Source organism: Hippoglossus hippoglossus, chromosome 24 (genome assembly GCF_009819705.1).
Source record: "Hippoglossus hippoglossus isolate fHipHip1 chromosome 24, fHipHip1.pri, whole genome shotgun sequence".
NCBI lineage: Eukaryota > Metazoa > Chordata > Actinopteri > Pleuronectiformes > Pleuronectidae > Hippoglossus > Hippoglossus hippoglossus.
In genome coordinates this window covers 17,719,314-17,744,265 of record NC_047174.1, presented here as the reverse complement: position 1 = coordinate 17,744,265, position 24,952 = coordinate 17,719,314, and the positions used below count along the sequence as shown (strand labels likewise).

The 24,952-nt window shown below is 41.6% G+C and overlaps 1 protein-coding gene and 1 long non-coding RNA gene across 2 annotated transcripts in view; one reads left to right on the top strand and one right to left on the bottom strand.

The window, feature by feature from the left end:
• Nucleotides 1–11,889: 11,889 nt before the first annotated feature.
• LOC117758683 lies at nucleotides 11,890–21,915 on the bottom strand. The gene is made up of 3 exons (XR_004613342.1): nucleotides 21,898–21,915; nucleotides 13,167–13,169; nucleotides 11,890–12,797 (listed from the first exon to the last, which is right to left on the bottom strand). It is a non-coding gene; the product is annotated as an uncharacterized LOC117758683 (long non-coding RNA).
• Nucleotides 21,916–22,236: 321 nt separating this feature from the next.
• The window catches only part of ptchd4 (patched domain containing 4), a 33,782-nt gene continuing 31,066 nt past the window's right edge, over nucleotides 22,237–24,952 (top strand). Inside the window, exon 1 of the mRNA XM_034580545.1 lies at nucleotides 22,237–23,392. Within this exon, the coding sequence (XP_034436436.1) occupies nucleotides 22,793–23,392 (600 nt within the window). The 5' untranslated portion in view covers nucleotides 22,237–22,792. The remainder of the gene's footprint in view (nucleotides 23,393–24,952) is intronic.

Below are 24,952 nucleotides of genomic sequence, written 5' to 3'. Positions count from 1 at the left end.
ACACTGTTTTCCCCCCTTCGTATTTACGCATTCCTCGGCTCTACATGGCCTACTTACAACTGCTGGTGAAGAGCCTCATTACTGAAATTAGACATGATTAGTTCCCCCTCCAGTTCTTTCATCAAAGCATGCCTCCTTTCAATTTGGACAAATTTCATTTCAACTCTGCGGAAAAGTTCCTGACAATTTCACCATCTGTGCTCGTGCAGCTCCGGCAATCAAGTGCCGGCGGAACAGGAAAGAGGCGGTAAGCAGAGACAAAAACTCCAACTGAGAGAGCGGGACAGAGCAGGGAAAGCAGACAAGACTCTCAGTGAGGGAGACGCTAGTCCCATGTCTTTGTATTTGAACATGTCTGATGAAATGATTGCTGACATACAAGCAGAACTCAGGTGGAAATGTTATTGATTTCACAGCTGGTGTCAGATTCCAGGAAAACAACATCGCACAGTGGTGCTAGTTTGAAAAGATGATCTGCAAACCTTAAGGTGCTGAGCTGCGTCAAGATGGTTCCTTTTAATAAGCAGTTATTATAACTTATCAGAAAAGTTGTTCATCTTATAAACATTTTTGGCTGATCACGCAGGAGTGTTGTGAGTTATGATCTGTATTGATTGAGAATGTCTTGGTATATTTAAGCACATCAAGTCATTTCAAGTATATAGCATTAAAGTTATGTGTAACTAATGGTTACAGTCAGACTTCAGTCCTTATGTAATTTTAACCTAATTTCCATAGAATCTGCAAAAGAAAATACAAATTAATAAATGCTATACCACTATTGCCGTTGTGCATCAATCAAACAAACAAAGCTGGAACTCCTGATTTGTCTGTATTTTCAGCTTTTCAACCAAAATACTTTGATTTGTCAGCCATTTATCTCTATGTATGTGTTTACAGATTTGTCTACACATTGACAGATGTGAATACGAAAAAATCCAATTACACTCACCCATGGATTCTGAATACATATTTACATTCCTTTGTACATATTTGCAAATTTGATGACACACAGATTCTAAATACAGACTTCTTGTGTCTGTGTGATGTTTGTTTTTTTACACAGATGCAAATCGGTTTCAAGACACACGCACACACTTTCTAAAGACAGATTAGCAGATCCCTGTACACATTCACAAATCGGACTACACACACACGGATTGAGACTCACATTTGTCTATACTTTTGCTACAATAATGGCCCTATAATTGTCTTGAACAGCATTAGCATAAAATTAGCATGAACATTATGTTGGCATCCATATTGAGTACAAAAGCATTCATGAGTAATATAAACCAGAAATATACGCAGCTAAAAGCAAAGGTCATTTATTGACTTTCAGCTTGAACAGTCAGTTTTCAGCTGTGTGCTGTGTTTACCCTCTCACCAGAAGTGGAGGAATCCCAAAGTGTTCCATATGTGGCCTATTACAGAGGGGTGTCTCTATTACTATGGTTGAAATGCTCTTTTAATAGCCAGAATAATGTGAAGCCTAGGATATTACTGCCATAATAAATGAAATGATGTTTATTATGCATATTTTGATTGATAATATTGCATATTATAGCTTATTGATTTCATCAATGGTGGTTTGTCTCATCGGAGGGGATTTAATTATCAAGTCAGGGAGAGGAAGTCCTCTCTGAGTGCAGCTTGGGCCTGGATAAAAGAATGCCTTCTTGTTCCAAGATCAAAACTTCCATCTCCACTTGGTTCTTTTATGCATAAACTGAAAAGGTGCATAACAATGTATGTAAACACTAGTGACTGTACTCAGACGGAGGAATGAGATACAAGAAAGAAAACAACGTCTGAATAGCAGATAGCATTGTTAACCTCAACCACACAGCATCTTTATTAGACATGTGCCAGCTGTTGCAGCTCATGTGATACATGTTCCAGTGAGACTTCCAAACAATTGGTTGAACTGTTGTAATTTGTTTCCTGTCTGGATATTTATTTGCTCTGGTCAAACTCAACTGGCCATAACAGCTTCAGTGCCAGCACAAATGTTGTGTTCGTGCCTGAGGCAGAAAGGATTTGGCCGGGCTGTTCATACTTCCCCTGATACTGAGGGCAAAATATCTACCTGTCATCCAAGTTTACAGCCACAGTCCGAGGAGTTCTGATAGGAGGAGTTATGATCTCGGAGGTGAGTCACCCTCCGGGTCTAAATGTTTTCAATAGAGGACACAAGTCTCCCCACTGCATAGGGGTTATTGGAGTTGATGGAGATGTAACTTATTTTGCTTGTTTTCTGTTCAACCAACCATTAAATCAAAAGGTGTAACTCAGTCCCTGGTCTGAAGACTAGTGTGAAAACAAGGGAGACTGTCCTAAAACTAAATAATAAAATTGACAATTCAATCGATTCATTCTTCACTGCCTGTCTTGTCCAGGTAAATGGTAAATGTTCTGTATTTATAAAACACTTTTCTCGTCTTGACGACCACTCACAGCCCTCTAAGTACAGTTTTTACCATTCACCTACTCACACACACACACATTCATAAAGTGCATCTATGTGCAGCAAGGGGCAAATTTGAGTTCTATGTCTTGCCCAATGACACTTTGGCATGCAGACTAGGGAAGACTGGGATCTTAATGCAAATCTATTGTTCAGACGACGGCCGCTGTAACCTGAGCCACAGCCAGCCCAATTATCTTTTTTCCATAAACATCAGTTATTTCTGATGTTAAAAAACAAATCAATTCAATTATGAAAATAATGAATCAAACAAAACTAAAATGTCATCGAAACTAAAACAGAAAGTTATCTTCTTCATCCTCCTTAACCTTCTTCTTCCCTTCTGTCTCAAACTGCTTCCTCCTCCTCCTTTGGTCCCTCTTCTTCAGTGTCCTTTTTCTTCTTCTCTTTCTTGGAGTTTCTTTTAAAGAATGAATCATTACTCCAACCCTTTCCTTCACCAATAACTATTTCTCCCTAAAAGTGAAACATTGATCATTAAGTTTGAGAAAATGTTCTGAACGGTTTCCGTATCGATTTTGGAAACAATATTGTCCTGCAGACGGGGAGCAGGGCATCCTGATTGGGCAACCAATCATTTTTATTGGTTGTAGTAAAAGATTCATTTGTAGTAAAACCTAAGTTATTTTGCAGTTATTTTGAGCTAACGAGACAGGGCTCCTAAATGAATGGGAAGGGAGCTACTGCAGCTACTTTGAATGGTCAAGAGGCATACAACTACAATTTCAGAGTCACCAGTCAAATCTGAAATTAAGTTTTGCCCCAAGTTATACTTTTGCGCGCAAAATTTCACACTTTTTTATGGCTCCATCCACTCCAAATGTAATATTACAGTGCATGTTGTAAACCGGCCTGCTTGGAATGGGCTGTTTGATTGGCCTGTGGTAATGATGGTTGCAGCTCTTTCTGAAACTGTAAAGAATGAAGCAATTTTGGGTTCAGTATCTTGCCCAAGGACACTTTGACATGCAGGACGAGGAAGGCTGGGATCGAACCGCCGACCCATGCCTCGTGTGAACCTGAACCTGATGAGATGACAGCTCTCAAGATACTTGAGCCACATACAGACTGACAGATTTCTGGAACTACTACATACATCTTATTGTTATATTCATACTTGTAGTCCATCTGCTCCTGCCCCCACCAGAGTTGAAACTGTGGTGAACGTCCACGGTGATCTTGTTTCTGTGCAGCAACAGGATTGATTTATTGGGTGAGGATCAGGGTACAAGTCAAACAACCTCTGTCTTTGGTGTTACAGACTTTTCTGTTCGGGATTCTTCGAGTGATTTGTCTCCTTCCTCCCTCCTCGTCTCTGGTAGACCTAACCCTGACCTGAGTCCAGACCACATCAGCTTTGTTTGACTTCCCTTAAACGCTGTTGTTTTTGACCCAGTCCAGGTAAATGATACATTTCTTTTAGATGTTCTCATTTCTTTTCCTCAAGGTCCTGTTAAGGATTTACCATTTTTGTTTTCCTCGCAGCTTCACTTGACCGTGAAAGCTAATGCAGCTTGACAGTTTAATTGTGGCTTTTGTCGGACCCTCGATACTATCTAGGTGCTTTTGGACCATGGGCTGTTTATAGCGGCTGTTCCAATTTGTCAGGCTTTTGTCTGTAGGATGGAGAAACGTCTCTTTGTAATTTAAGAGTCTATATAATCAAGCAGGAGAGGGAACACAGGAGATCTGTTTAATTTTATATTTGTCACTATAAGCCTCCCACAACCCACACATTTATGTTTCTATACAGCTCAGCTAAAACAGGAAATATGTTGTATATTTGTATAATATTTGCAGGAAAAATGTTTCTGATATGTTCAGTATCATATGAATTGCGTCTTGCCCGATATATACAAATAAACAACTTACCCCTGATTACATTTACAGCTAAACATAATCTGGTCATATTTCTTAAAGCGATGTTGAACAAAAACAATTCTCAGATTTAGAGAATAAATGTATACTTTCATTTTTCATGAGAATATGAGAGATCTGCCTATTGCCTGCGTTAAATGAGGAATGTGGAGCATTTTGTTAGGTTTCACAAATAACATAATGCTTAATATTTTGGCTCGTTAACTCCTCAATATCATAATTATCAGGACTTTGAAAAGATTGTTTCAGAAACTGAGTCTATTCTGAAGAAAGAACCACATGGACTTGAAGGAAATTTCCACTTTTGTGGAGGAGGAAATGTTTGGCGGCCGATTGATCCTAGTTACATCCGTGTGATATTCAAAGAGGTTTCATAGTTTCACAATGAGATTGGTTCAAAACTCCGGATCCAGAAAGAGTGAAACTCAGGCGAGCATGGTTCTCTGTGCTGCTTATTTACTAAAAACATGTCGTTCTCCTTTATTCTTCTAAAATGACAATGTTATTCTTGCAAAATTATGACTTTATTCTCGTAATAATAGACCTTTATTATTTAAATCTCAGAGGGTTTTTTTTCTTCAACATGGCCCTAATACGCTATTGTATCCAACAAACATACTTACCGTAGCAGTTCATTTGTGCGTTTATGTAAGTTACTCTTGTGAGCCTCATTACTGCAGTCTCTGTGTTTTGCTTGTGCTTTTTGACAGATGACTAGTTTGTCATATGCAGGTTATTTATTTTTTTTTGAATAGCAGCCTGCATCGTTGTGTATTTTACAGTCTTTGTCTCAGAATGTGTGGATGGAAGAATTCTCTCTCTCTCTCTCTCTCTCTCTCTCTCTGGCACCAGAGAGAGAAACCGAGTGAAACCAAGTGTGTGGCAAACAATTTCAATTTATGAATGCAAATCACGACCCATCTCCTCTGTGCTCTTATCTCTGCAGTGTGTCTGTCTGTGTGTGTCACTGTGCACACAGTATGTAACACCGTGTATATTTTTATTCATCAAATTGATGTCGGTCATGCTTGCACACACACACAGATGCATGCACGCACACACACACACAGATGCATGCACGCACACACACACACACACACACACACACACACACACACACACACACCATAATTCTGCACACCAGCCTGCAGTGTGTGTGAGCTGTCATTTCTCCATCTGGAGCTAAAAGGGAGATGGAATCTGCACCGCTGATGAGTTTAATGATTTCATCCAGAGCAGCCACCAGGTCAGGCCTCGAGCGATAACACACACACACACACACACACACACACACACACACACACACACACACACACACACACACACGGTAGCTTTGACAATATGATGAATTGAACCAATGTGGAAACACAAATAGGCGCAGATGCAATCGAATACCCACACATATTCTCATTCACAAACACTCACTCAGTCACCCACTGTACACACATTCATACAGACGCAACGTGTCGCGACCCACACACTCAAAACATATTCACACAACTATGGGCACATTTCAGTGAGAATAGCAGCATAGACAAAGATGTACCAGCTATTATACAGTGTTACGATGCATTGTTCACTATAACTGTATGTATGGGCCCACACAGCACAACAGAACAACATGCAGGCAAATGAGGAAAATGTGCATTTACAGCGGAAATAATTACATTAAATAAAACACCTCTATAATCTAAATGTCACAAAGTCATTCATGCTTCAAAATCTCTAGCTCATTCATCAGCTGTGTGAAAACCAGCCGGCCAGTTACTCACTATAACATCCATGCAGGTGTTCAGCACAACCACTCTCTGACACTTTGAACCGTTAATGATACGTTATGACTAAATCGTCCTCAACTTGGCAACACATGCTCTGCAAATACACACAACACAACCAAATACACAAACATCATTGACATTTAATTAGGATTATAATTAAATTTGTGTCTCTTCATTAATGTTACTGAGGTGTGATCCCTCAGGTCCACTGTACTTCACGGCCAAACTATCAAGAGGATAGTAAATCACCAAAAACTACAGAAGTGTAAAGGATACCAACTTCCATTGTCTCTGATGTAAAGAGAGTAAATGCAGAGGATATTAAAGCTATGAATAAATGAATGAATGAATTCGATTGCAGTACCAATAAACTGAACAAAGAAGAATAATGAATTAATAAGTGAATTATCATAATTGATCGTGCAGCCTGGCTGGATTTAGCAGTTAACTTGCTTTTTTTGGTGAATTGCAACAGGGACCAGGAAGTGATGTGGACAGGGTAAAGCAAACTGAAGCTCTGTTATTCTCCTTGCACTCACTGTAACCAATCAGCTTCCGTCCTTCTGTGCTGCTTGAACTTTAACTAGGGCTCTGCGATATGACTTCAAATCAATCACAATTATTTCAATCTTTTGCATTACTCAGTGTCGGTCAACAAGAGACTCTGCTCCTCCGCTCTTTTCTAATCACTCACACATAGAACTGATCTTTATAGAAACCTGCTGAATTCATAATTATGTGTTCATGGATAAACGGGGAGTCATAATCTGCAGGAAGACCTTCTCTCCTGTGTGGGACACACTCCTGCGAATGTGTGTGTGTGTGTGTGTGTGCAAAATGTCGGGTTTTTTTTCAATGTGTGTAAATACGTGTCAACTAAACCTAAGAGCGAATTAAACAAATGCTCCAGTCCTGTAGTCTATGTGTCCTTATAACTTCTGATAAGTGTTGGTGGTTATTGTTATTGTGTAAAGTGAGCGCAGGTCAGCGGGGGAGTGCGGAGGGAGAACATGCAGCAGGGTGATACAGCAGGGAACTGAGCAGAAACAGAGACAGTTCGGGGAACACATTGTCAACAAATTAACCGAATCAACCAAATTAACCGGCATGAGCAAGATTAGGTCGGTTAGGGATTTTAAATACAGATTATTTTTGGTTAATTGCCCATCCCAACCTTCAACCTACCTTCTCTCTATGACTGGCTAGACATGCAAGAGCCGATCACCTGGACAACACTGGATGCGTGAGTGGGAATCACATACAGGAATCACATCATGTTCTGGGGCCTGGGTGTAAAGGGCTGATGCCCTCTGGTTACAGCAGTTTGATCTGGAGCAGTATTTCCCGTACTTACTTTGCATTAGTTAGTCATAATTTTTTGTCAAGCACATCTTTACAATGTCCTCTTTCCTTTTGTGTAGTTTCCACTCATCTCTTTCTCAGGAAGCCTCTCTATATAAGAGACTATCTATTCTTCATTAAGTGTCTTGCTCCTGACTTAGCCGTAGATTTATGACTCTTTGAGCCCGGCAAAGGTTATCCACTCTGCGATCGTTCAGTCCTCCTCCTCCTCCTCCTCCTCCTCTTCCTCTTCCTCCCTGCATCGGCTTCCCCCTGAGACAATCAAATGACCTTCACCCTGACAGATTGTTTCAGCTGCATGATCAACACCAGCCACAATGACTCACCTCCAACAGGGTGACGAAGGAAGGGAATGGGCGGAGGGTTGTTTAATGACACAGGGAGTAAAAGAGGGGAAGGACGAGTGTGAGAGATACGATGACGGGGAGACAGGTATATGGGAAGGAAAGGGAAAGGGAAAGGGATCTTTTCCATTAATGCTGCTGCACTCATCCCCATCAGGGAGGAGGGGGGAGAAATCCTCCCAGGAAACCCCCAGTCAATTAATTAGCAACTTCCTGCATGTGGAAGATGTTGGTGCTTGGAGGGAGGAGAGGAATACCAGCTGAGGGGGAGAGGCCTCTGGGACATGACGCAAATGAAAAAAGCACTGCGAAGCGATTGGCCTAGCTCAGCATAACAGTTAGCCAGGCTGTGTGATCAATTTGAAAAGCAGTCTCCCTAAAGCATTAAACCTTAAATCCTATTTGTTTTAATTAAAAAGAATGTTTGTTGTGTAATGTATGTGCCGTAATTATGGAACAATGTATAGATGTATTGACTTTCAGGAGACTTCATCATGACAGCGAAGATCTGGTACGATCATGGAGCCTGTTCAGTTTATTCATAAACCGCTACTTTCACTCCATATCTGGGAACTCACATGATAGCTGGAGATGATCAGAATTTTTACATTTATCTTTGTGTGCAATTGAAACTAAGAAATTATGAGTTAATTCGTGAGTCTTAAGGTTGTTAGTTGGTTCATTGTTCATTTTTGTATTTAGTTTTAGGACCAGACTAGCTGTCGGATTAGATCAAATAAGATATTAAGCCTTTTAGTTTAGCTTTACCTTTAGATTTTAGCGCACTCTAACCTTTCTAGCTTACTATCACAGTATCACAGCATCACAGTAAGTTTATCAGTGTATTTTCCAACTTAATTCCCAGTTATTTAAAACTGTTTATTGACTCATTTATTTTTTTAATGTATTTAGCACACAAGATATGAATAGTAATAGCAGAAATATAAATGCATAAACATATCTTTACTGATTGAGTCTGCTAGCTTTTTTGGCCAAGCTACTGAAATCCTCATTGTTCACTATAAGTAAAGCAACTTTTCACAAGCCACAACTCACATCCAGAATGACCACAGACCTCACTGAGCTGACCTGACATGTTTTATTTTAATGTTTTCCCCATAGACTGTAAATAACCTGACGGCTCCCAAAGGTGAAGCCAAAACACCTTGATCGCCCCCTGGTGGCTGGACGCAATACAGGCAATAAAGCCTGCTTCTCCCGTGTTAGCAGATGGGTAATGCCAAACTAACAAAGTGCATGTCAAACTAATTTGTTTCCAAAGATTGTGTCTGTCATTTTTGGTAATTTTTGTGCTGGTGTTTCTGGTCATTTTGGTCTTAATCAGTTATTTGATGCTGGAGGAAACAGGATTAAACATAATGATTGACGGCCGAGACTGGCTCCCGATGAGCTGTGCTCGTGTATCACCAGGACCTCGATACTGTGGCTCCACTCCACAATTATTCCTGCACAGACACTGGCTCCCGATGAGTTCACCAGTGCAAGACGGCAGCACCTGAATCCTGGATATTTTGTCTTCATTTTTGTACAGTGGGAGGAAGTGGAGATGCAACCCTCCCTCCTTATTTACAGTCATTGGTTTTCCTCCGTGCTCCAATCTACTTGACGATTGTACACACATCTGTCTTTTACTGTGTAATATTGAGAAAAAGAAAAAGAAAATATGACCAACCATACCTCCTAATGAACAAATGTTAACAAAAAAAAACTGTGAAAGTCTGTGAACTTTGAATATATTTTGAACTTTCTTCACACTCTCCACACAGCACAGCAGTGGAGGAGCTTTCATACATTTTAATGGCGGCATGCCCTGCTTGGATTATGGCTGATGGCAGTGCTTGATGCTCAGGGCTAAATAGAAGTAATGTTTCAGGGAATAAAACCTTTCAGAAAGGCAGCTATGGGTGGAACTAGAGGGAGTATGGGAGAGAGAAGGGATGAGAAGAACGGGTGGAGGAAAGGTTACAGGTGAAAGAGTGGAGCAGGTGATAGGGTGGAGATAGGAGACTGCTGGAAGACATGAAAGGAAGAAGGAGAAATCCCCTTATAGCCTGGAGGGCTGTACATTTGCAGAAATGCTATGTCAGCACGGTGGCAAATCGTTTGTGACAAGTGCTCGTGATTAATGAGGTTGGGAATGACTGCTCCAGCATCAGTTAACATGGCTATATTTTTGGACGAAGACTGCTTTACTGTGCATTTTAGAGGTAATCAGAAATCCTGTGCGCGGACACGGGCACCTTGTATGTCCGGCCCTAACACAAGTGTTATTTATGCGCTTCTCGATGATCTGTGTTGTAGATCAAAGGTGGTGGATACAAGCATGCAGTGGCAGAAACAAGATTCAAATCCGTCCAGGTGGTTATTCTGCAGGAGGCCTGTTGTCCATCAAAAATGTTAGTCTCCAGACCATGGTTTCTTGCCCGTTGTCACTCTTTTTAAAGTTAAGGTTAAGTATAAATTGTGTACTATGGTTGCTTTTATAGGTTATTAGGTTTTACAGGATTATCTTTTTACACAGTAGACATATATAGCCCTTTAAACGTTAGTATTTTTACAGCTGACCCTGTTCTCTTTGCTAGGAGCTGTTGTGCAAATCAATTTTGCATTTTACAACATTACAACTCTTAACGTGTTGGAGATGAGCTGTTATTCGAGCAACGTGCCACAATTCCCGAGTCCAGCTGGACGCGCACGTTTTCCTGTTTACACCAGCACTCACCGTGTGACTAGTGAACGTGAGTGGTCACATGATATGCATTTTCCGGCATGTAAGTATGGACGGGAATTAAAACAGATAGGGTGTGTGTGTGTGTGTGTGTGTGTGTAAGTTAGGTTCACCTTAATTAAACTTGCAGTACTGATAGTAAATTACACGAATGTGATGACTGATTCATCAGAAATGTCCTTTTCATATAGTACATGTACATCACAGCACATGTCAGCATCACAGTGATAAGTGACTGTCAATCATTGTTCAAGTAGCAGCGCATTTTACAGGCTTCTGTCCTAATCACAACTCGGGTGACTCTTTATGTACCAGCTCCACATCGTGATTCTGGCAAAGTTCAGAGTCGAGTAAAAAAAAGGGAAGTGCAGGGATGATTGGGACTGAGCCATCAGGGCTCTTAGGTTTTTACTCAGCGCCGAAGAAGCTTAGGGCAGCAGAATCAGGGTGATCGCTGACATCCCCCTCACAATAAACGTCTCCTCAGACAAGCTTTTACATAATTAATTTGTACTTCATTTTGATTGGATTTGTCTGCTTTATATGTCATTATCATCATATATATTGGTGCTGCAGCAGGCACTATTGTTTTTTTTCCAGCAGATAAAAACTGCTGTACAATGTCTTCATACAGTAGCTTGTAGCAGAAGAAAATAAATAATAATTTCCAAACCCTAAGTGGCATTCCTTTGTTTTACAGAAAGCCGAGAGGAAGTGACACCACTGTATGCTACAGTTTGTATTATCTCAGCTCAGCCTGTCAGAAGGCCCTTGACAAGTGGTTGCATATGAATGAAATAACGTTTACTTCAAGTGCCATATACAATATATCATATACAATAATAATACATGTAGAAAATACATTTTACACACACATTATATGAGACATAAACTTCAGTGATCCAGTATCACATTAAGTTCTTGAATTTTAACCAATGTACAGATTGTCAGTGGGTCTTGAAAGAAGCTATTGTTGACACTGAGGACATAGTACACCATCAAACTGCTGCTGTCAAAATCAGATACTTGTTTGACAACATCTTACTTTGTCCACTTTTGCATTACCACAAGAGGATTAATGTCAGGAAAGCAAAGTGGCAGAGTAGGGCTGCAACTAACGACTATTCTGATAGTCGATTAATCTATCGATTATTGAAACGATTAATCGGATTATGAATCACACAAATTCTCAATTGCTCTTATTTAGCCGTCAGCTTTTAAATTTAGCTTGAGGTTGTTCACGACATGTGAAAACTGACAATAAAGACAATAAAGATCGATACTTCATTCAAAAATGTCTTTTAATAAACTTTGCTGCATATTAGGCTACTATTGATACAAAAACAAAGAAAAATCAAGTTTTTGTCCATTTTAAACCAAGGACAGGCAAAGTGCTAATATTAAAAAATCTAGTTAAATTCAAGTTTCCCTTTTTCCTGTGAATCAAGAACAGGCCAAGTGCCGATACTAAAAATGAATTAAAAATCAAGTATCCATTTTTTCTGTAAACAAAAGGACAGGGAAAGTATCAGCAATAAAAATATCAACAAACGAAACTACAGTCTTCTTCGGACTGCATAATTGTAATTAAAAAAGACGTTGTCAGTCAATAGGATAACATTACGCTTTTAAACTCGTTAAAAAAAAGTTTAAAAAAATCTATATTCAAACCATATTTTTGTGATGGATTCTAGAATCCTGCACACAGGTATTGTGGGAGTTGCCAAGACAACTCCGTTTATATAGCAAGCTAGATAACAGGCTATCTTACCGAGGCGAGTCTGCATCGTCTACGTTACGATGTCAAACGTGCCTCTTCTTCAAATGCTCGTGTCCTGCTTCCATGGAGAGCAAGGTCCACCTCACAAATATTGCAGGTAGTTTTTTTCGGGCTATGTTAATGGGGAAGTTCTCCCATACTTTTGACTTTCTGGTACGCGATGGTGTTGCAACGGACGCCGCCATTGGTCTATGTTGTGTCGCTATTGCTATTGCGACTTTCAGAGATAGGAAGGGAGCGAGATGGCTCACTCCTCAGCTACTTCCATCAGCACCTCCGGTAAAACGACGTTTAGTTCAGCTGCACGGCACGAAAAACACGCGCTATGACGTAACCAACAAATCATTGACTATTAAATTCGTCGGCGACTATTTTTGTCATCGATTTTTGTCGACCACGTCGATTAATCGTTGCACCCCTATGGCAGAGTAATGCAAGTGATTCGCTGTCCTAGTAAAATAAGGATTTGCTGCTTGCTTAGAGGTATTTGAAGGAAGGTTAAAGACAAGAGGTGAGTTTGGGGTACCCTGTACATTCTTATATACACCTAGTTATGGTGCCACTCCCTGTACTTATTTGGTTGAGCCATTTTTGTAGAAAAGTAAGTAAAGTTTTTTTGCCAGCTATCCTTTGACCCATCCAGGGGATATAACAGAGTGTGAATGGTTGCCTGTCTCCGTATGACGGCCCTGTGATATGCTGGTGACCAGTACACGGTGGACCCCACCTCTGTCAGCTGGGAGTGGCCTCAACTTCTGTTGGGAATTTAAGATTAACAATCTTCCACTTACTGTAAATTCCCCCATTTAGAAATGTAAAAATGGGTTGTGCATCTCTAATAATCATGGCTAATGATATAACGGCAGCAGAGCTAAACTTGTGCAGTCGCCTGGAGGATAAAGGTTATGAATTATTACTGTGGCTGAACTCCCTTCACTGACTGGGGAACTGTGGGTCAGTGGTGTGTGTGAGTATTACTCCCTCTAGGCCACTTATGAGGCTTTGACAAAGCCACTGAGCCCTCGTCCACAAAAACTCCCTTAACTCCCACATCAAGACGACTACAAAATCAGCCTGTTATCATCTTAAAACTGCAGCAAGAGACGTGACCAAACTAGAATAGCACATAGTAGAGCACATATCTCCACGTGGACCCAACAGCCAAATTTCACACACTCATTGAAAACAGTTCCCTAAACAGGCCTGATTTTTTTCATCAACACCCATGAATTATTCCGTGGGAAATCTTAAACAAAGTGAAAAAGATTTCTTTCCGCCCTATGATTCAGATCTGCACCAAAATTGAATAGGTTCTTCCCTAATGTATGTCACATCCTATGTAGAAAAACTAATTGCCGCTTTAATTTCCCATAGATTAAACTACTGTAAATGTCTTTTTCCTGGCCTTTCCAAAAAAGCACTTAGGTACGACAGGGCCACTTTAAGGGGGGGAAAAAAGGATATTTTCCTAATAAAGTCGTAACTTTGCAAGAATAAAGTCATTTTACAGGGGGAATATCAGAAGATCAGCCTGTTGCCTGAGTTAAAATGAGGAATGTAAAGCATCTTGTTAAGTTATACTAAAAACGTATTATGTATCTCACAAATAACGTAATGCTCAATATTTTGAGTCTATTCTGAAGAGAGAACCATACAGATTAAAAGGAAGTTTTGGACATGTTGATAGTGGCCGACTGTATTTTCTCGTGGAATTACATCTTATGTCTCATATACAACATTTTTCTCGTAATATTTGGACTTATAAGTTCCCCTATAGGGGTTAGGGTTAGGGGTAATAGCACAAGTTTATTCTCCAATTTGAATGGACTTCAAAATGCTGATCTACAATCTCTGACTGTCTTTCATACATTGCTCCTAATATGTTCACCTCTCACTTGTTAGTTTAATGCAGATCAAAAATCCTATATGTGTGAATATAAACTTTCATAATAGGAGTTCTTCTTCTTCCTCTTGTTCAGTATTCTCAAAAGAAGAGACTCAAATAGTTAATTAATTATACCTGAATCAGCGAATTGTATACTTAGCTGGTTTCTGAACCATTTCTCTGTATTTAACAGATCTATTTTGTCAACTTAATTTGATCCCCTTTCAAATAGTATGCAGTGCCTCAATATTTAGGCCTCTCTTAGGAACCAAGTGTATCTGTATATGACCCAAGGTTGATTTAGTAAGCAACTGGAGGAAGGTCAAATTATCTCCGTGAGAAGGCACTAGTGCAAGTTCTGAAGTGTCATAAAGCTGTTTTAAAACTCCAGGAAATCTCCAGGAAAAACTCTGTACAACAGGGTCTGGACTTTGGACTGGAGTTTGGCTTTCCCACCCAAAGAACATAGTGGAAGATAGCATTGTCTTTCCAAGTTGGGATCTTTGCCAGCCTCTTCTACATGTACTGCATGGCTCTTCTTTTTCATCCTGAGATACTTGTATTCTTTTCAGTTTTGTATGTAGCATGTTAGGAACTTCTTTAGCGCACAATGAATCCTCAAGAAGATGCCCTGCTTCTCACATGAGCTCATTTGGACATTATCCAGAGTTTTTACTTGGGGGCTGGCAGGAGAAGGTCCTGTGTCTGCAGTAACTGACTCGGGCATTCCTCGTGTGTGAAAGGCAAACCAAGGAAAAAACCAGGACCCAATTTTCCAAACATTTTCCATGGTTTGTGTCTGAAAACAGCTGATGTCATCAAGCACACGTGTTCAGCACCTCACTAGCATCACTTATTTTGCATGTGCAGGTAAACTAGTGGCCTTAGCTGTTCTTGTGTGTAATCACTCAAACCTGCTTGGTGATTGGACATTGGAGAGCAGACGGATTGCACCTTGCCCATTGTTCAATTTGTAGACTTGCTGTTGTTGTTTGGTTGTTACTGAGCAGGTCCCCACTGCCAATTAAAGAGGACGGACTGACAGATTGGAGTGTGCAATAAAACGGGTGGACATACTGACAGACGAAGGTGATTCATGACGAGCGTGTCTGTGTGTGTCAGCACAACTGCGACGGGGTGAGGTGACAGGCCCGTCTTTCAGGGACTGCCAGTGTAACTGCTCGTAACCTCCACAGAACAGATGGAGAGGACAATCGGCACTTGGGCAGCATGAGATATGCTTTTTATCAAGTTGAAAATCCTGTACTGTATCTGCTACCTGCATTTCCTTACCCTCATAAGGACATTGCTCAGTGCCTTCTCTTCTCCCTGCAGGCACAGTGATGTGATGTGAGAGCGTCGGTGAAGCTCAGAGGCCATAAAGATGCTAACTCTGCACAGGGTGTTCCCCATCCCCCACCAAGCAGCGGTCGACTTCCATCATCTACCTCCTAGTTTTTTCTCTACACCCTTACTCTACTGCTCTGTCTCTGTGGATTAAAAGCCCTTTTCATGTAGGTGAGTGGGGGGGAAACCCAGAAGGGTATCTCTAGCTCTCACTCTCTCCTATATGCAACTTTAAATCCAGTCCTGCAGGGGGTTGTCCATACTGCAGATTTATAAAACATGTTTCCTCGAGTGCAAGCACTCCTGCATGTTCATGTTTCCTTCATTAATTATTAACACCATGCATGTATGTGTCCAGATTTATTCCTGTGTTTCAACTTAGGAAAATAAAGCTGTAGTTTATGAGTTGTAATAAACATGATCATCAAAACACCATAATATAATCAACTTGTCGACTTGTGTACGTTAACTTCTGAGGGATTTTTTTTTATTTTTGCATTTTTGCATGACATCCACTACCAACTATATTTAGAAGCCTCATGTTCACGTCAGTCATATATAAAAGCAGAAAACTGAAGTAATGTTCTGACAAAAATAGAATATAAAAGACTGCCAGCCAACATGAATGTTGTTTGTTTCAATATTTAAAAAAATCTGGTGTTGTGGGAGACCAAAAAACCCAGATAGCACTTGACTCTGATCTGGATCCTCCTACAAACCAGCAGATCCGTGTTCCAATCACACCGGTTTTACTGCTGTGACACAAACATGGCCCAGGTATCAGTGGGCAGGAACAAACGTGTGCAAAATCAAAGCATATGTGGGTCGGAGCTGGGAAACGATCACGTGAGTGGCTGGAACATGTGAAACCATTACCAAGGTGATTGCACATTGTGGTCAAATGATGTAGAAGTGCTAAATCTGCCTATTTTCTTTTGACTGCGTTATTTGCTAGTCTGTCTGTGAAGATTCTCAGTCATCCAGGTCATGGCATTTTCAGAAGTTGTTCAGAAGTTTGACATGGTTGTGCTTCCACAAGCAAGTCCAGTTGCCTACAAATACTAAAATAAAATAAAATAATCGTTCATTAATCGCAATCAAGGTAAAAGTTTTAAATAATTGTGATATTGCTTTTGAGTCATATTGCGCAGCCCTAATACAAACTACACTCTGTAAAGGAAACTTTAAGTGACTTAAACGTATCTGAATAACATTTACTGAACAATCGATGCCAAACTGTTTTTTTTATTTTATTTTCCCTATCTTTATTCAAGAGCCCGGTCATTCAGTTCAAGAGCAGGAGTTATTGATTTCAAGCTTTGACTAAAAACCTTGCGCTTGTGCTTAGATTTGCGCTTGCACTCCAGATATTCAGCTTTCTTCACTCCAGCTTCAGCTCTTCTCCTCGTGCTCACGCTGCTCAAGCACAGTGGAAAGACTAACATCAAGGATGACATAAGCAAACCTTTGGCTGCATATACATTTCTTTTATATTCCAATACATAAGTAATTAGTATCAATCATGGGTCTGCTGTGACTGAAGGTTCACAAAGCAGCGGAAAATAATGCTCCATGATTTTAAATGAATCCCAGCACAAACGCTTACAAAGCAGTTACTTACAGTGTCTGTTCTGAACATTTTGTACTGGAGAAATGAAAAGGAAAAAAAAAAAAGATACCATAAAATTGATGTTAAGAGTTAAGGATTCTGAGAGTCTGCTCTGGACTGTTGTTTCCCCCAAAATATGTCGTTACAGCACCAAACTTCAACTAAAAACATAAATCTTTATAAAAAAAACATTTATTCCTGCACAGGTTACATAAACATGATATCATTTATTAGTAAGTCAGCTTCTTTGTTTTCTGGTGAATTTTTTTAATTGACAGAGCCAAGCTAGCTCCTTCCTACACTCTGGTCTTTATACTAAGCTTAGCCAAAAATGGAAATAAGCATATTTGTGTAAAACAAGACAAAAATATGTCCCGAAGATAGCCCCCCAAAAAATTGCTTATTGGTCCTATATGTTTTTTGGGGGGATTGTAGACAGGAGACTATAGGTAATTACCTTCGTCTGGGAGAGCACAGCGTGATGGCCAGTTAATGGCAGCCAATCTGGGTTAAGTGGGCTTACTATGAACAGTAAGGACTCATTAGGGTCTAGTCTGTGGGGAACAGTGGAGTACAAGCCAAATCAATCAGTGACATCCACTACCCAACCCTCAATTAGCGATCCCTGTAGATTTTTTTTCGCTGAGTCAAATTAATAGGCAGATGGGAAAAAAATCTTCTTATTAAGATTTCTGGAGAAAGACTAGCCCGAGGGGATGCTAAATTTAGCTAAAACTGGTTAAAGAAGTCTTTCGCTAAAGACGAATGGTCATTTGAGGAGAAGCTACAGAAGCTACTGTGTTTCTGTTCTTGAGATAATTAAGTAAAGTCTATATGTCTATATGCATTTTATAAGGTATTAACTGTATCAATCAACCCATACAGCAATATGACAGTAGCTGCTATGCACACCATGCAGCGCTGCAATGGATTCAGCAGGTCGAGATGTGCTGTCATGCAGGAGGAAGGGCACAGTCAGCGCCTGTCACTGTTCCCAAATGTTATTGATGGAGCAGAGACAGAAATAGAAACATGGCTTTATGTGCAGGTATTTTTGGGACAGGAGTGACACTGATGTTCTTTGTACTGACTGTGAGCTATTTTCAGGAAGCCAGACTTGTTTTCTTTTAATTTCGTTATCAAAAAGAGATACGGATGTTTTGTCTATTAAGTGTAATAAACTAGAAATTAACAATGTTCAACACGAGACAACAGTTCGCACTACAAAGTTTGTATAGTGGAAAATATACATTTTAATTGTGTATTTATAAGGTACATTTTAGAATATATGACAAGATAGTGAATATCCCTTGTACGTTTGAGGGTCTTCAAATTTTATATCTAAAATGTCCTAAATTTGTAAAACACGGTGGAGAATAAGACAGAACCCAGAACCCAGACTTAGCTGGGTCTTACAAGTTCAAGTCATGTGAATGCTGTTTTTTTTTCCCATATTAACTCCAAGCAAACAACGACATTTTATACTCTAATCTCCTCCATTCAAGTTTGTAGATTACAGTTTTACTTGAGTCAGCACACAACTTGACTTTTTCAGTCCTATGCGCACAACTGCCATCATTTGTTTACTCCTACAGCGCAGCCTGAGGCCGTTTTAAATTCTTCAACATTTGTTATTGCAGCATTTCTACAATGGCCTGTTACTGCTACATTTACAGAGTTTTGTACATGCAGTTAATCTAACAAGGAAAGGTACTTATAAGGTATCCAACCCCACCTTCCTATAAGGGAAATGTAATTGTTAATTGTGACTCACCTATTCCAAATTTCCATAGTAATACGGTGGTTAAATCCCCCTAACTCTTGTGAGAGCTCAAAATGTTACGTTTTTATAAATATGATGGATAAATAACAGAGCAAAAGATAATAAGTTGGCAGATCTGCAAGTGATTTTCTTCAGCCCTGAAATCTCGAGTTTTTCTAACGTTTTTATTTTTTACAGTGCAGTAGATAACCTCGTTTTTCCTTGGTTTTGCAAGAAACCAGAGCCATAAAAAATGTATGTACACTCTGTGACAACATCCAGTTACATTTAAAAAGAAGCTATCGTGTGCACAGTGGTTTACACTGGTTGACACGATGCTGTGATCAGGTTGCCACTTGTGACCCGCTCCACAGTGACCACAGGTTTGGGTTTCAGAAGGGGAGCTCTTGGCATCCAATCAGAGGCTAAATGGAATGTGGTCATTGTGTGGCCTTTAATGAAGTCCTTCCAGAGCAGAGGATTTACAGTTCTGGAAAGAGAAAATAATGAGGTTTTCCTCACTCAGGAAATCTATAAAGCACAAAGTGTACGTACAGATGTGAATCGATGCTTTAGCAACGTGTGACTACATCGTAATATATCGTATACCAGGGTTTGAAATTGAATGGCTGCATTTAAAGGGATCTTCACTTAAAGGGTAAAGCGTTTAATATAAAAGCAGCTTTAAAATATCTTCTGCCCCATTTCTGCCTCTCCGTGGCACTGAACAGGCTGCGCCAACCATGAGCTCTTTGATATCAATGTTTTGTGTTAGATAAAGGACTTTTGCAAAAAAGGCTACTTCAACTCAACTGATAGCGTGCCACAATAGAAATCTGTTTATCTAAAGTCCTCAGGGACAGGTCCCTTGTGCCAGTTGAAGAATGAGGTTTTTGAGTGCTGGAATACTTGAAATTTCTAATAATTATAAAAGATAACTTTCGAAGAAGGTTAAGAGTGGTAAGTGTCTGCAGTCGTCTAATAAGCAGGATCCAAGTTGTGTCATTCTAATCAGCAGGTACATTCATACTGGGCCTGACAACCCCAGGGAACAAGTAAGAAGAAATATCGCTGCTGCATCCTTTGCTCACGAGGTTTGGTTGGCAGACTGGTGAATGAGGTTGAACGCATGCCAAGTTGTTACTGAGGTGCAGAGGTGGTGACTGTGCATGCCCTACTTTTTATGCTACTTCCCTGTTGTTTCTGTGATTGTGAGAGGTGCTGCTTGTACAATCCGACTCTCCTACGCTTACACAGTGAGAAGCCTAGTTCAGAGGACTCTTTCATGGCCTCCTTTGAATACAGACTAGTAAGGGGCTTCACTGATGATTACCACTGTAAACCCAGGAGTATACAAATGGCAACTTCGATATAACAAGCAGGAGAGAATCCTAATCCTGGGCTGTAATGGATTTTTCCGTGATGAGATGTTCACTAAAAAGATTTTCGACCAGGACGAGGTTTAATCCTTGTCTGTGCGACTACTCAAGAAGCGGCGAGCAGCTACATGAGTGGGTTGGACGGCTGTAGCAAATGCTGAAGCACCTAGTATTGAAAGCACAAATTATTTAACAGGGTTCCATTTATAGAGTGGATTTAGGGATTGAGAAAAACAAAACATATTTAACCCATCGAAATCTCTCTACAATATGGCACTTTATATCAAAAATTAAAGACCTTTGGATTAGTCTAAGAAAAACAACTGTCTGAAAATCTGTGTTACAAACTGAGAGTTCGGAGCCTGGGGTGTTTACTAGTCAACCAAAAAAAAATTAAAATACACCATTTTTAAACCTAATGATATATAATGAAATTCAGTGAGGCCTTGGGCCACTCATCAGCAAAACATGACATTGAATCATCATGCAATACTAGCGTCCTGCTCAGCAGCAGTTTGCTCGGTGCTGCCACTGGTGGCCTGAAATGTGTCGATATCATAACTGAATTGTTCTTAGCACTGGCTGCTGAAGCACTGGTACCTCTGTAGCTGCACTAAGAAACAGATGACTCAAGGTCAGGGACATGCACCGTGTCTGCTGCAAGTGCCACAAACCGTTGTCCAGAAGACAGGCCTCCAAATAGACGCCTTTCAAATAATGTATAGCAGTTTCACAATGACAATGACAAATAACAGTCGGGGAGATGTGTGACAAATAGCCTGGAGGCTCCCATCTTGTCAGTTGGGAGCACAATAGATGGATAAGTACAAGTATGCCAGCATCTATTTAAAACAACACACTTGATTGACAGAAGTGTTAATGACTGAGGTTATAGAGGAGTGTTAATGTGTTTTTTTTGTTACTTCTAGGACCTTTTCTAGCATAAACTCTGACCTTGTCAGCATCAGTAGACCTAATGGGGACCAAAGCCTGGTCCTAATGAGGCAAAACCTCATGATTGAGGTCCTGGTTAAGGTTAGGGGCAAGATTTGAATTGTGGTTTGGTTAAGGTTACGGTTAGATATAAATTGGTTGTGTTTAAGGTTACCGATAAAATGTAAATTGTGGTTAGGTTAAGGATGGGAATGGCTAAGGTTAGGGATACGTTTTTGGGATGTGCAGAAATATTGCAGCTGACTATCGTAATCATTTTTTATTGTTAAAAAATAGTCCCGCCCCTACTGTCTTGCTACTATGCAAAGCAAATATTTTTCATAATGAACTGGAATGGAAAATTATAATGCTGAGTTATCGGTATTATGCGATGTGCAAATGAGACTATCAAGGTGGTAGCTACACAAGTTTTATTTTCAGCTCTATTTTAAAAATGTCATCAAAAACTATGTAGCGTATTGCTATTCATGGTAATATGTATCGTATTGTATCAGATCGCTACATATCGTGACATCAGATCTTGACCCATGCACTGTGATGGTATATTTGTACTAGTCCTTGACAATAAGGACGGCTGTGCACGTGTGTGTGTGTGTGTGTGTCCATCCTTACATAGACCAGTGAACCCAACATAAAAACGTGTGCTCCAGTCACATGTCTGGTCGGTATGAACCACTCAGCCAGGTGGGTTTTCCCCATTCATGATGCCAACACTGACTCATCCCCGCGAGTGCTTGTGGTCCACCAGCAGCAGCCACCTGCAGAAACACTTCACAACTCCCATGTTGCCTGTTGCCTCCACTGATCCTAAAATAACCAGGCACCCCCTCCCACACACACACACACACACACACACACACACACACACACACACACACACACACACCTCCCCCTCCATCCAGCATCCAGCCTCCTTCCCTCCTCTCGGACCCCCGCACACATGGTTACAGTTAAGTACATAAATCAGGCGCCACCGCCGCCGTTGAGAGCTGTGGAGCCGGCAGACAGCGGAGCGTGAGCGCACATGCACATGCACATCCCACCGCCACGTACGGCTCGTCGCTGCGGCTGCAGCCGGTGCAGCGAGGGAAGGAGACGCGCGGCTTTCTCCGGCACATGGAGGCGGAATGGCCTGAGCGCAGACACGGAGGACTCGTCTCGATCGGCCGCTGCACGATGATCTTCTGACTGTCTGCCTTGTCCTTGTGTGTGTGTGTGTGTGTGTGAGTGTGTGTGTGTGTGTGTGAGTGTGTGTGTGTGTGTGTGTGAGTGAGTGAGTGAGTGTGTGTGTGCGCGTGTCAGTCTTGCTCGCGGATTGCTGCAGTGCTGTTTTTCCAGGTGTTGAGGTGCGTGCGTGTGAGTGTGTGTGCGTGCGTGCGTGCGTGTGTGTGTGTTTGTGTGCATGGTGCTGATGTTGTAGCCTCGTGTAATTCTCTTACGAATTGGACTAAAGCCGGGGAACGGAGTCTGATGTCACATGTGCTTCATCGGAGGAAACGGGGCATCTGCAAGCTGGATTTTGTGGAGGATGCTGCGGCAAGTGATCCACAGAGGGCTCAAGGCTTCGTTCTACTGGCTGGGCTTATTCGTTAGCAGGCACCCCGTGTTCTTCCTCACCGTCCCCGCGGTCCTCACCATCATTTTCGGATCTACCGTGCTCAGCCGATTCAAGCCGGAGACGGACCTGGAGGTGCTGGTCGCCCCGACGCACAGCCTCGCCAAGATCGAGCGCAGTCTCGCCAACAGCCTGTTCCCGATCGACCAGTCGAAGCACAAGCTGTACTCGGATTTGCACACCCCGGGCAGATATGGCAGGCTGATCCTGCTCGCCAAGTCCGGGGGGAACATCCTGGAGCTGGCCGACCAGGTCCTGCAGGTCCACAAGCAGGTGCTGGATTTACGCGTCAATTACAAGGGGTTCAATTACACGTTCGCCCACCTCTGCGTCCTGAGCCACCGGGACAAGCGCTGCCTGCTGGATGATATCATCACCATCTTCGAAGACATCAGGCAGGCTGTGCTCTCCAACAGCACTTTCCACAAGGTGCCCGTGAGCTACCCGAACACCACACTAAAGGTGAGGTTTTATTGGGCACTGCAGCTCCCCTCTACATGCACGACAGCCAGGCCTGTGTGTGTGTGTGTGCGCGCACATTGCCCCGCACCCACCGTGGCGGTGACAGTGCAGCATGTGAATTGCAGTGGTGGCCCTTGGAGCTCGCCATAATTTTCTGAATGAACACAGTGTTGGCTCAGGCTGTGGGGCTGTGCGCGGCGGCTACATGCAGCAGGCAGTGAGGGAACCCTCCACACAGACAGCCGGTGTGCAGTTCTCAGCCTCCCTCCTTGGTGCAGGTGAATTGATTGGCTGCATACAGCCCCTCACTGCTGTGCTCTGCTCTTCCACACACACTCCCTCTCCCTCCCTCCCTCTCTCTCTCTCTCTCACACACACACATACATAGGGATATCCTCTCTTTTTTTGATGCAGTGTCTCCCTCTGGCTTTTTCCTGCCTGCACATGCTTTGTAATGACAAGGCTACAGCAGCTGCTAGACTCAGGCATCCTGCTCGCCTGTATCTTCCTCTCTGTTGCCGTGTGGGATCTGACCGCACACATGCAGCTGTATTAGCCACACACATGCATTAAACCATATCAATATGCGTGCAGATGCTCATTCAGTAGCCAAATTCGCAAATGAATCATGTGCAGATGTGCACTGCAGATTTTAGTCTGATGTGGTGATAGTGAGCCTGTGTGGGGCTTCAAAGTGGAAACACACAATTTAACTAAAGAAAGCTTAGTGTTGCCAAGTGGTAACTGCTGCCGGAAAAAGACGATCAACTTGACAACGGCTATCAGCCTGGGTTGTTGACCAAAGCAAGACACAACCACAAAACAAATCACGCTTTGAACAAGATACTGGGAAGTTGTAATCCCACCTAAATGACTTGGTTTGAACCCTCTCAAATCCCAGAGATCTCTTCACAGCTAGCACCTGTACAAATCCCAGAGGGACACCACATCGGCGGGCCAGTGGCCCTCCAGTCTCTTCACTAGCCCTCTCTGTGTGGCGTTTTTTTTCAGCGACCGTGCCGCATGCTCGTTCTGAAACTGGGCTCACCATGGCTCGCTTCACGTGTAGGTAGCTGCAGGTTCCACAGTAACTTCGGTTTCTCAATATCCAGAAAAGTCTTCATTTTCCAGGGTGATTCCGACTCCCGGTGGCTGACAGGATTGCAAAGTGTGACCACCGGACTTATAGGGAACCATTTGCAATGCAGATTTGTTGGCAAATTCATAATGCAATCAACATTTGCTTTATTATGATAAATTTAAGCAAACAAAATATTCTATAATCGAATCTACTGCAGAAAATCTGTTGGGGTTCAGTTTAATTTCAATAAATTAGCTAGCTTTTTCGCATTTATATAGATTAAATTGTATCATCCCCACACCACAAGCCAAGTGCAGTGTGAAGGTTACTCTATGTGGAAGGTTACACTATTTACATGCTGTGTGCTTTACGTGAAGGAAGGATGCATTCAAAAAGGGACACTGAGAAGCATTGACTCCACTCTACTGTACAGCTGTGCCAGAATGTGGACATGCAGGTTACACACAGTCACTGGAATG